At 40.6% G+C, this 13,469-nt stretch overlaps 2 protein-coding genes and 1 non-coding gene across 3 annotated transcripts in view; 1 reads left to right on the plus strand and 2 right to left on the minus strand.

The window, feature by feature from the left end:
- Positions 1–3,413: 3,413 nt before the first annotated feature.
- On the plus strand, positions 3,414–3,485 carry trnac-gca (transfer RNA cysteine (anticodon GCA)). Its single transcript has one exon. It is a non-coding gene; the product is annotated as a tRNA-Cys (tRNA).
- A 403-nt stretch (positions 3,486–3,888) lies between these two features.
- arl5c (ADP-ribosylation factor-like 5C) lies at positions 3,889–7,955 on the minus strand. The gene is made up of 6 exons (XM_053444323.1): positions 7,741–7,955; positions 7,075–7,135; positions 6,826–6,973; positions 6,051–6,134; positions 4,688–4,839; positions 3,889–4,541 (listed from the first exon to the last, which is right to left on the minus strand). The coding sequence occupies exons 1-6, from the start codon at positions 7,784–7,786 to the stop codon at positions 4,493–4,495; spliced, it is 540 nt and encodes a 179-aa protein (XP_053300298.1). The 5' UTR covers positions 7,787–7,955; the 3' UTR covers positions 3,889–4,492.
- Positions 7,956–9,761: 1,806 nt separating this feature from the next.
- The window catches only part of cacnb1 (calcium channel, voltage-dependent, beta 1 subunit), a 31,586-nt gene continuing 27,878 nt past the window's right edge, over positions 9,762–13,469 (minus strand). The window contains exon 15 of the mRNA XM_053444324.1: positions 9,762–11,798. Within this exon, the coding sequence (XP_053300299.1) occupies positions 11,259–11,798 (540 nt within the window). The 3' untranslated portion in view covers positions 9,762–11,258. The remainder of the gene's footprint in view (positions 11,799–13,469) is intronic.

Consider the following 13,469-nt stretch of genomic DNA (forward strand, 5'->3'; position numbering starts at 1 on the left):
CCATCCAATAACCCAGACCGTACACACAGGGCGCACAGTGCCACAGCAGCAGGCGGGAACTGTCCCACAGAGAGGGGGCCATCGGAGGCGTGGGCGAAGTGTTTGAGTCCACAAAATACTGCTGGAGTTTCAGGGGTAAACAGCATTGACGCCAGATCCAATACAATACAGTAACATGGTGACCAAAGCTTCAGACGGAAAAAAAACAACAACAGAATATCACATCACATGGCTCCATACTGCTCGTGTGATGTCATTCAAGGGTCCATAAGCACTGTTATTCAGATCAAAATACTGTTTACCCCTGAAACTCACTCCATCAGCACAGCAGTGAGTGGATAATTACTGTACATAAAGTTAGGATCAAGCCATTATTATGCACAGCAACAACACAGGAAGTGTATGAAGAAAATATATATTTGTCCTCTTGGTGAAAGAAAGTGTAGCTTAATGTATTGAATGTCCAGAAATTATTTTCAAATTACTTACTTAGTGACGGACAAGCCCTCTATTATCATGTGTGATAAAAGCTTCAAGATAATTTTGTGATTCAAATTCCTTGGAATCAGAAAAAAAAGAACTTGTGACTCTCTCCACTTCCTAAAATACCCATCTACATTTATACAGGACTATGGCAGCTGAAGAATAATACAGCATTCTCATAATCCCATTTTCTGAAAATGAAGTTGTTTTTTACTTACTGTGCATAAAGTTAGGATCACTTTCAATGAGGTGTACTGAAGAGGTGATTCCAGGTTAAAACCATATTGGTACATAGCAACCACAAAGGGTGACACTGTTACAAAGAGAAAACAATTTGTACTCTTGAAGATGAGTTACAAGGGCGTGAAGCTTGATGTAAAGAGAATGACTCAATTTAACCTAATGAGTCTTTCTCCAGCATTACAAGCCCTCATATTATCCTGATCATAGATGAAATGGTGATTATGAGTGGAACTATTTCCCCTCCTTGCTTTAACAATAGCTTAATGACGGGGTTTCCTGTTTTTACCTTGACGTCCTGGTGACCTTTAATCATGCATATTAGCAGGAAGAGGCATCAGTGCTGGAACTTAATGTATCACAAATACTTTATAATACTGTTCGCTGCTTTTCACTGAATTGTACTGCATTGTCTGGAGCCAGGAGTTTGGGCCCTCTGGCCTTCAACATCTGACCCGTATATTTAAAAAAAATAGTTTGGATTGACATGCAAAGGTGTATTTTGGTTTCTGTAACCTGGCAGTTCTTTTGTTTGTGGTTCTTATCTGTCTTTTACTTTGTGATGATATTTCCTAATTTTTGTTTTGTAAAAAAGTTAAAATATCATAAATAAAATGATAGATTGCTGATTTTGTTGGGAATCAGTGTATACTGTCAGTATCGAAGGATATGTCTGTTTTTATTTTTAACTAATTATTTCCTTATTATTTTACTTATAGTTAAAGATTAAATTAAAATGTGTACGTTAGTTAGAGAAATCATAGTATGAAATGTGTGTTTCCACAGATGCTGAACTGTAGCAGATTTACAATAATACACTGCTGGAATATAAATACTTAATTTGTCTAATTCCGTTTATCTGAATCCTCATGTTTATTTCAGCTGAGGACTAGCCTGGAGGAAGAATATTTAAAGTGAGAAATGGATAAATTTCTTGTGTCAGCATTATAGAGCTTTAATGACATTTCAATAACTTAAAGCTATAAAGGGGCTCTAAGATAATATTTCAGCATTTCTCATAAATCAGAAGACAATTTCACACAATGCATAATGTTTATTCATTTAAAGTCATGAGTTCATAGAAGCAAATGCAGTAACATGCAAGGTAATGCGAATTGTGCAATAAAACTGTTGCAATCATGTAGAATCTGTATTTATAAAAGTTAGAGGTAACATTTAACTTAAAGTCTCCCACTGTAGTATTTGTAAGCAGTTAAAAACAAATATAATATAGCTTAACTAGTAACACCAGTGTTGAGGTAGTACTTCCTGAAAAAAATTTAACAATATTTTGCCAAAACACAATATTTTCCAGTCCTTTCTATCACATTTATTACACGCCGAACAACACAACTACCTCTGCCTGATGTTGCACAGCTCATGTCTGCACTTTATTCCATAAAGCCTATTGTGGTACTTATACACACCAGTTATATACCTTACATATATATATATTTCATCCTTCCTCAAACACTATTTCTCTCTGTAAATAGTCAATTCTTATCCTTTAATCTTGTCTTTATGTCAAGGGGAGTTGTAGAATGCTTTTCACTGCATGACGTACTGTGTATGGCTGGTGAATGTGACAAATACTATTTTTAATGGCAAAATATTAAAGTTCAGTCATATGAGGAATGTTTGCCCAATTACTGAAATAAAATCAAAACCACTGGGCAGGTCCTGGTGCGGATACTAAGCTGATGTTCAAATGTAATAAAACAGGTTCAAATCAGGATGCTGCCCATGACCTTTTTGTTTTCTTGAACTGTGTATATTTATAAGTTGTAGGAAAACCCACTGATTGTATCTATGAGGTTAGTTTAGCATTAGAACATTAACACTTCTGCTTTAGTTTCATACTCTATTATAGATAAATGACAGAGTTATAGTGTATACAGTAAACACTGGTGATGAAAACTCAATGGTGGACGAACAGAGGAACCTCCGTGACTGCAGCCTCCTCTGCTCCACTGAGCCATGGCTGAACCCAGCGGGCCCGGACCACCTCATCCAGCCGGCAGACCCCCTTCAGGTCCCCGCCTGGAGGGAACAATGGAGCCTGGAAATCACATCCTATTCAAAGCTACAAGACACAGTCCCGTCCGCCATCTTCCTCATGCCAAAAGGGCTTAAACAGGAAGTTCCAGTTCAAAGGGATGTCGCACGATGGAAAAAACACATGAGCACCTCTAGTGGAACTAAAAGAGAACTGACCTATTGCTATGATTGTAGAATTTTAATTTAATTTATATATATTTGTACATTTTATATAATTTCATTTGTGCATAATGTGCCTTGTTATATTTTATTATTTTTCATATCTTAAAATGCCTCTATGTTTGTATATGGAATATGTTCAGGAGCGTGCCTGACGACATCAACATGTTAGCGGAAGTGTTGGTGGAGTTTTTGTGGATGATACATTTCCCAAATCCACAATCACAACGTTCCCAAAACAGAAGCCGTACGTGGATAAAAAAATCCGCAACGTTGTGAGAACCTGGATCACACGAAACGATTCATTCCGTAGGGCCACCACAAGATAATCAGGAATATAGAGCGACCGAAGGTTTACACCAAGCTTTATTCTGCCAAATCTGTATACTCATCAGATCAGTGAAATACCACAAACAGAAAAATGTTATTACAAAAACAGTTAAATATGATTGTTGAAGCGTGAAATGAACGCAGGGGGTATAGCTCAGTGGTAGAGCATTTGACTGCAGATCAAGAGGTCTCCGGTTCAAATCCGGATGCCCCCTTTATTTTAATTTTCGCTTTCGTTGAATTCTACTTAGTTTACAGGAAGACACACATATTCAGAGTCAAATCAAATCACACGGACTGTAGGTAGAAAATCACAGTTACTGTAGGAATAAGATTGTTTTTGCTTAAGAAAAGTAACACATCTGCTTTAATTTATGCTCCTTTGTTCGAAAATAACAAACTTGGAGATAAATAGGAATATAAGAAACAACAGTATCTGTAGCACATACTCGTATTAAAAACTGGGTGATTTATTGTGTCGTGCTACCTAAGTACCAAAACCAGGTGCTGAGACTGTTTACTCAGTCATTTGTTCTCCGTACTTTTAGAGCTGGTATAACCTGCATGGGCATGCTGCACAGCCAGAAACAAAGAACATTCCAGCTGAGGACACGCGCACATGTTGAAATAATAATATTTAATTAAAAAACTTTTTACAACACAATATACACATTTACAATATGAATTCAATCATTAGCAGCTAGCTCATTCCCCCGCCAATATAAAATATATGGGTGAAGAGCTTATTTTCAAAATAACTTACTAAATATGTTTAGGTTGAACAAAACAGTCCTGTTGTTCTCTGGTGTAAACATGACGTCTTTCAACTGGTGCAGACTCTTGTGCCATATCTGCACAGGAGCGACAGCACCTGCTTATAATCTCCTCAGTTACAGTATCGTCCTCCAGGTTTAATACTGTAGGCCACAAACTCACTTTGTGATTCAAAAGCTGTTTTATCATGAGGAATCATCTCCAGATTACTAAAAGATAATCAAACCACAGGACGGCTCTTAAAACCGTATATTCAGCAAATTCATTCATCCACCCTGAGGCCCACCCTTGAGGGTAAGGCATACTGTGCTGTAGGTGTGGTGACACAGACTCAATCACAGACAAAATGTTCACAGGGCTCTACCTAAACACTGTACATGATCCTGACACTGTGGCCTGTGCAACGTCTTTGAGGTTGGCTCAGCATCAGGAAGTTTGATCCACTTTTTTAGTTTGCTACGACCCTTGACCTCATCCAATCCAGACTGGCAGGTAGACTAGAATGAGAGAAGAATCAACAGGTCATTCAAGCACACGTTGATGGTAATTTGCTGTTGGCTGTGTGCTTTAACTTTCAGCGTTGAGTCACACACTGATGATGGTAGTGGAGAGAAAGAGAGAGTGCTGGGTGTGTGGGACTCACCCCTCTCCTGTCAGGGCACAGCAGGCCTGGACATGCCAGGAGTGAGTGGTGATGGAGTCGAGTGTGAGGCACTGCGAGATCTCTTTCGCCGTCATCGAGCCTTTCATGTCCTGTTTGTTGGCCAGAACGAGGACGGCTGCTCTCTGTAGGTCCTGCGTACAAACAAGAGTGGATGGATTAACAGTGCTGCTTCCTTTTCTGCATATTTGTTTTTTTCAGCTCTGATATTTAGGCCCAGAAGAGGAAACCACCAAAGGCTGTCCCCACGTCACGTTCGAGAACAAAGAACAGCCTCAGCGGAATATTGAATCACATGTCGACGCGGTGACTCACACAGTCGACGCTGAAACTTCCTCATTGTTTACTGTGGTTGGTAAGCGAGCTGTGTCGCAAGTCGGTCCCTGGCAGTGGAAATGTATCTCACACATCAAGACATGATTTGCAGGCAGGGCAGTTTCACTAATGCTCAATGAGGTTTTTGCGTCATGGCAGGTTTTACGTCAAGGCAGCATTCAAGCTAAAAGAGGAAGGTTCCTTTGTTTTGTTGTGATTCTATCTACCAGTCTGATGGTATTTCTTCCTTTTGAAGCACATTGTTAAGAAAAGGACCACATAAATAAAGTTGTTTTAAAATCATTGTTGTTAATTAATGAGTAGTTATAAATAAAAAAAGGCACTTCATTTGAACTCCCCCCTTTATTTGTATTTTTACAAGTAAATAAAAGTCGAATTATATAGAAGTTTATATGTTGATCATTGATTAAAAGCTGATTCTTAAGTTTTCGTCACTATAAAGTGCTATAAACCATTTAATTAGCATGTATAGTTATTTTATTTAATAAGTTCCCAATAACCAAATGTAATGTATTTGTAAGGAGATAAAAGTGGTTATTAATGTATTTATCAACAACCATGATGAATGGATGAACAGATAATACAATGAATTACACTTGTAATACAATATGCATTCCTTGGAGTTGTTAGCAGAAACATACTGCACTAAACATGAATGAATACTTATAATAATATTGTTTAAAATACATAATATAATATGATAAAATATAATATGCGATATTATTATGTAATATAATATAATATAACAGCTGCTTCAAGTTACATCGTAACCTGAGTATAAACATTTTCTCGTATTTAATACTATATCAACTTTGTTTTATTAAATTGTAAATCATTATAAGATGCTTTTGCTTCTAACTACACCATATTGGGTTATAAACCATTTTTTGGCCGTTACCGAATATTAAATGTTGGGCTTGAACGAAAGCGTGACCAGAACCATCTCAGTCATGACACCACACAGACACACACGCACACAATGCAGATGTAGGAGATCTGGGTTTTGTACCTCATGTGCCAGCATTCTGTGCAGCTCCTCTTTGGTTAGAGTCAGACGTTCTCGGTCGGTGCTGTCCACAACCAGGATGACAATCTGAAAAAAAAACATGGCCATAAAAACAAACCATATTGATTATTATCACTATTATTGCTACAATAATTTTGTATCATAACACAATTAAGAGATATGTCATATTATCAAACGCCGTTTTATCAGTGAAGGGAGCACAAGTCGGCAGCAGGGGATGATAATAAAGAGCCAGAGTAGGTTAATGTGCAGCTCAGTCAGCACAAACCTATACACATTTAGAGTGCTTTCTCTTTCTGTCTTAGCTCCCTAGACTATCACATGTCACAGCCTGTGTCAACTATCATTGATGAATATATTGAATTTTAAGTGATCTATGTTATTCCTTGAACACGATATCTCAAGAAACTTATTCGGTGCAAACGTTTATTTGGACTCAAAGATGAACTGATTAGATTTTGGTGGTCGAAGCCCAAAGGTCACAAAACAAAGCCCCTTTTTGTGTGTTCCTTTTAAAAACTCCCAGAGAGAGAGCCCTTTCAAATTAAACAATTTGGTTAGTAGTAATTCTAGGTTCTTTGTGTTTTGGAGAAATAAATATGCCCGACAGCTCAAACTTAAATGCACAGACTACGTAGCTGCAAAATGTTGTGTTTCTGACTCTTATGATCAATTTCTAAACTATAAAAAGTGTTTGAGTATCTGCCCATACAGTTTACAGCAGGTAGAAGAGCTTAGTGCAGTTAGTGATCCACACCTCTGTGTTGCCGAAGTACGAGTTCCAGCTGGCTCGAAGGCTGTCCTGTCCTCCAATGTCCCAAACCAAGAAGTGTGTCTTCCGCACGATGATCTCCTCAACGTTGCTGCCGATGGTCGGGGACGTGTGGACGGCCTCCTTTGTCAGACTGGATGAGTGTGTGAGGGCAGAAGAGGAAACATTTTACATGAAACAGAAGAAATGGCAGCACGGACATGAAGTTACGTGAGATTATCCAAGATCACTTACAACTGGTAGAGGATGGTCGTCTTTCCTGCGTTGTCCAGACCCACTATGATGACTTTGTGCTCTGCAGGACAGGATTACAAATATTTATTGTGTTCCCACTTGAACGCATTCTAATCTGGAGCGGCGTGATTGAGTTTGAGGGCAGCGTAAGATACACAGAGATAAGACGGGGACACGCACAGGACCGTGGTGTCCTGAGCAGAGTAAAAATGGAGCTAGTACATCACCACATGGCTGTAATACCTTTAAAGTAATGGTGTCAAGTTGAAGAGCTCTTGTACAATACTTCAAATGAATGAAGCTGAACTTAACAGTGTCATTGTAGGTCAGACAGAATCAAAACAAAATACTTTAACAAATGGATAAAACATATATATGAAAAATATACACTGAAATGTCTTAGTTGTACTGTATTTTAAAAAGAGTGATAATACACTACAGTGAAAATTATAAACTCAACATTCTTACTTTTACTCTCGTCAGCCAGAATAAAAAGAAATGCATTAATATATTGTTATTAAACACTTTAGACGGGGAAAAATACCATTTAACAGTCTTAATTTTATGGTAAGTTAGTTGAATAATCCTTTTCAATTAAGTGATAAACCACTATTTCACTAAGGTGATAAATGTGAACTTAATAATCATTTTTTAAATGAGCCTTACCTCTGTCACCAAACACAGCCAACATCTTTGTGAGCAGGAATCCCATGTCCAAAACTGGTTTGTGATGAGGAGAGTAAATAAATGTTGTTATTTATTATTAAGACACTAATGAAGTGGAGGCAGACTTCAGTGTGTGATCTAAGCTGACTGTCGTTACAACTCTCTTTCGCTCCACATAAAAACACCAGTATCTGTGGGAGGAGCTTCAGCAAAGTTTCTTCTTCAGACTGACACTCACACGGGCAAAGTGCACATTAGTGCTGCGTTCAGGTGCTCTGGGGAATATCTGAACTGAGGCAGATAAGGAACCCAGCAGGACAGTAAACACTGGTCAATGTGGGTGTTTCCCAGTTGTGTAAAATAGGCATTACTGCCCAATAAAAGCTGTATAAAGACAAACAGTAAAACTAAAGTAAAAGTAAAAATAAAGTTTCCTAAAATGTCCACTGGAAACCACCCCCTCCGTTCGCCCTCCCTCCTTCACTCCATAGATGGACAGAGAGGTGAGGCAGTTTCCCTTCCTCCTTCTGTGACAAGAGGAAACTATTTATTATGGTCTAACAGAAAGCAAAACTGGCTATTGAAAGGATTTCCCCTAGAATTTCCACTGAAAAGTCCAGATCTGTTCAGGGACTCTCCACTTTCAAGCACTGTTCTAACAGCGACGACAACAACGGCAATAATTATAGAGAAATTTGAGTTCCAACGCATTATGGATTTGTCATGGACTTAACGACCCTACAGCAGGCCTATATAAACTATTTTCAATTAACTCCAGCATGTATGATGATAGTAGGCCAGCATGGGAGGAGAAAGAGAGGAAGGAGGAGGAAAGGAGAAAGAAGAGGATGAGAGCATCTGTTAATAAGGAATGTTTTAATTATGGACTGAATTGAGACATTTCAGCTCGAACCCACAAAGAGTTTGAAACAACAGCTCTCTAAACCTACCAGGCTCTTCTCCACCTCTGCTGTATAGACTGTCGAATAACTCTGTCACGTTTGAGCATCAGCTGGAAACCACCTTCTCATCTGTGACACTTCATCCGCTGCAGATGATCAGCAAGATACAGGTGACGAGGAGACACTGAGAAATAGAAAACCACATCCTGGAAGCAGCTGCTCTCCAACTCCAGTCTTTTGCTTATTGTGTGTTTTTACAGGAGCATTTTAGAGTTGATCATCCCTGTCAATGCAAAGCAGGGAACAATAAACTGACAAAGGTCCTTCTTCATTTAATTTTTTTATGAGAAGTAGATCTGTATTTCACTAGAAGCCAACTGTCTGGTCTTTGTTTTGTAAGTTCACACTCATCATAGCACCTTAGCTGGATAATCATTTCTACAGGCAGGGGGTCGTTAGGTGTGAGACTGAACATTGTTACACAACAGTCTTTTGTTGTGTCTTTCTCAAAATAATGAAGTGAAGGAAACTCAGGAAGAAGAGAGAAAAAACTCACTTCAGATTTCCATAAAAGTCAACAATGCCATCAACTAGAAAAGATTCACTCTGATTACATTCACATCCTTGATTTCAGGTGACAACTGGTGCAAATTTGAAGAGATTCGCTTAAGGCAGGCTGGAGATATCATGTTCAAGAGGTCAAAAACAGGATTTCTGAGATCTCTGTGACCTTTGACCTTCAACCTAAATTAATCAGTCAATCTTTGAATCTAAGTGAACATTTGTGCCCAACTTAAAACGATTCTTTGAAGGTGTTTATTATTCGATATTTCGTTCACGAGGCAAACAAGTTTGTGAGAAGTGACTCTTGGGCCCAAATCCTAATAAATTCATCCTTACAAATGTAATGAAACTCCCTTTGGATGCTCTGTATATAATACATCAACAACTTACATCTAATAAGTTCATCAGGTTGAGATATTTACAAGAATGGGACAAACAGACAACCCAGAAACCTATTACCTCCAGTCACTGACTGTGGAGATATAAAGATCAAAGTGTAATAATCAGATAATAATCATCTAGTCATATAAACCAATCGACACAGTGACATTTTCTGGTTAAATTTTTAATTAAAATACGAATTTATCCACAGATTAAAAATGAAAGGCAGAAAAAGCAAAATGCAGCTACAATCAGGCACCAATGATACATGTTATATCATATTTTTAACAATTGCGATAACGCAACAATAACATTATTTACTGATCATTATTTAATATCTATTTATTCGACTGTAGACGGGCGGGCCGAGGCAGCCCGCCAAACACATTCATGGATTCTTCATTATAGATAAATGAGTAAAGACCAAAGCTGATCCTAACCCCCCCCTCCCCGATCCCAATTTATACTCCTCTCACTACCTCACAAGAGTTGGAACAAAAATTTGCAAATGTCCACAGGAAAAAAACAAAAACAATAATTCAGTCAGAAATCAAAAGTAAGAAGAAAGTGGTATTTAATATCCGACAAGCTAGCTGTTTGGGTGGAAGTTGATCAGCCACACACAAGTACTTTTTTTTTTTTTGTATAACCATTAGCCCTGAAAAACAGACGACAAAGCTGACGCAAAGAAAACGAGATGTGACGTGCTGAAACGACGGTGTGGGGGCGGGACACAAAGAGACACGGGTATGATATGAAAACGAGTGTAACGAGAGGTTAAGACATCCCACCGTGGCAGTGGTGGACATGGCTTGGTGAGACAATCCGGCACTTGTGTTTGGAGATTTCTCGATTAAGGGTGGGAGAGCGACTAAGGCAGGACACTTCATTCACACGACCACGACTGCAGCGCCGCTTTGAGTCTGCACCGCGTTAGAAAAACTGTGATGGGAGGACTGGGTCAGACGTGTACAGTCGGGTACAGTGGCTGAACCAGGTGGGGGGAAGAAGTAAACATCTTTGGAGCATGTTCTTTGTCATTATCAAGCCGACATGAGTGTAGCAACACGTGTTCTCGATAAAATATGGCAACTTCTCCACCAGCTCATTTATTTTTAAGGTCTAGGTGATAAGAAAGTGGAGGTGTGAGACTTGTGACCTCTGGATCTCATAATGGGAGGAAACCCTGACATCCACAAGCACAGAGTGCGATTAAGGTAAAGAAGAACCCTGACTCTGTACACACATGGGGGACGGTGACGCTAGACCCTGTTTAAGACTGCAGAGGACAGACACGACAGACGATGGCTCTACCAGCCTTCACACTCTACAACTGAAGGAGGGATTGAGTCATACAGACCACAATCATAGATTCACAATCGTAACACTTACTGTCCTCGTGCTGTCAGTATAGAAATCCATGATATTCATGCAGTATTAACATAAGAAACAAAAGAAACAGACCAATATTATTTTTCTAAACATAGAGAAATAGAATCGCAAGAAGAAGGTGATGAGAATCTGATGGGATCTGGCAGTTGATGTATTCATATACATTGTACAGGGATGTAAACAGATTAATTTCTTAGCCTGACGGGCATGGCCCCCACATTCCTCCCTCCATCCTCAGTCTGTCCAGGAGCTCTCTAGCCTCTGTGGTGTGATGCATGTTCAGCGGATGTAGACGTCCCTCCCCCACTCGTCCTGATTCTTGTTGTGGCTCATGTTGGCCCCTGTGTCCACAGGGTCCTGGCAGTAACGCTCCTTCAGCTTGGCTCGTCCGTGTGTCTGCATCTGGCTCGGGATCGGAGGGTGGTTGAGGTTCTCCTGGTCCGGCTCCGCACCCTCGTCCTCCCAGGACGCCTGTCTGCCGTGATGCTGCGCTAGGTGCAGGCGGCTGCCCCCGCTGCCTCGGTAAGGCTCGGGCTCCTCGTAGGGGTCAGTCTCAATGTCCATGCAGGAGTCACCGGCCTCAGTGTAGGCCGAGTCCCGGCTGCCCTGGGTCTCGGAGTCGAAGGTGTCCTGCCGTGAAAGGCCTCGGCCGCTGCTTCCTCGTGGCTGGCCACGGGAGGAGCGCAGGTACGTCTGCTGCTGCTGCTGCTGCTGAGGCTTTCCTCCCAGGTCTGTCTGAAAGTCATGTAGAGTGCCGCTCCCGCCGCAATCTGTCAAGGGCCCTTCTCGTTTCTGCTCGCCACGGCCCAGGTACGACCCCTGCAGCCAGCCACAGCCATGCCACACGAAAAACCATGCAGAGACACAAACAACAGAGCAAAACCCAAGTGTCAGTTATTAGTCAGCTGGATTAGTAGGCAGGGTCTACAACACCGGCTTTATAAGGACCACAACTTGTTATATTAAAGGGATTCGTTACATGAGACATGTGACATCACACACACACGTTTGTACTTCTATCTTAGTGAGGACAATCATTGACATATTACGTTCCCTAGCCCCTTACCGTAACCTTAACCATCCAAACTAAATGTCTAACCCTAACCTGAACATAAATCTAAGCCTAACCCTAACACCAAGATTTAACCCTCAAACAGATCATTGAAAAAGTGAGGACTGGTCAAAATGTCCTCACTTTCCAAAAATGTCCTCACACTGTAGGGTCTATGCTAAATAGATGCTTAATTAATGGCCCTCACAAAGATATAAATACAGGAACACACAGACACAGACACACAATTTATCATACACACCCTAACGTTCACTCAAATCCTCCACAGGATAGACACAAACACAGTCATTCCACAAATTTGTCAAAACACAGTGTTGTCATTAATCACAAACCCAACCAGCCAACACTCCCAAGCAGTTATTCACCAAGCAGTGTCTACCACTGCAGCAGTGCCACCTACTGGCTGAGTGACCTCACGGCAGAGAAAAAAGGCAGAACGATCACCATGACTACCAAGTGATTACGTAATTAATTTAACTCTGTGCTATGGGATGTGTATAGTGATTCACAGAGCTCAGTATATACTCAATCCATTTAATGATTTTATGTGAATAAATAAATAATGATAGTTCATTTGTTAGATTCTTTAGTTGACGTAAAGATACTAGATGTTTTCAGCCATTCAGTGCAGCACCTGCCACTTCATTTCCATAACGTTGAAGACTTGAATATCTTTGACAGTATGGAACTCGTCATAAGTGAGGACGAGCCAGGAATAACTCTCCAGTCGAGACAGCTCTGATTAGTGTTTTTTTTTTTGCTGTTAAAAGTTAATACAAAACGAGAGAATAAACTGGACAGTGTTAGCAAACAGCCTCCACCGAACCCAGTGTTTCAGTTTGAAGAGGCGGACATGACTTGCTGTTTTCAGGGGCGGTACCATGGCAACACAGAGGAGGAGGACAGCAAACTGTGTTCAGCCTCCCGGAGAAGAGAAAGTGCAGGAGAAAGGAGAAAGGAGGCCACGGCGCAGAAGAGGGCAGGGTTTTGGGGCAGCAGATGTAATTTCACTCTTGATTACAGTGAAACAGAGGGAGGGAGGGGGGGGGTTGGCCTCGGCAGGCAGAGGTATCGGTTATTCTTTAGGTCCAGTGTTGTTGGAGTTTGAGCTGCTCACACAGTTTGAGCAGGGAGAGAAACCAGCTACGATAAAGCTGGTGTTGCTGGTTGGTGTTATGAAACTGGCTGTTCATGCGTGGGAAATCGGCTCATTTGTGTGTGAAATTCTTGCATAGATGTGTTTGTGCGAAGGTGCATCTGTGTTGTGTTTCTATATACAGCATAAACAGGCTTTAGATGCGCCCCTCCTTCAGGGTAAAGAGAGCAGGCCGCAGGAGGGTGAGTCCCCCTTCCCCTCGCTCTCTCTCTCTCTCTCTCTCTCTCTCTCTCTCTCTCTCTCTACTGGACTTCAGAGAGCG

Source organism: Pleuronectes platessa, chromosome 16, assembly GCF_947347685.1.
Source record: "Pleuronectes platessa chromosome 16, fPlePla1.1, whole genome shotgun sequence".
NCBI classification, from domain to species: Eukaryota; Metazoa; Chordata; class Actinopteri; order Pleuronectiformes; family Pleuronectidae; genus Pleuronectes; species Pleuronectes platessa.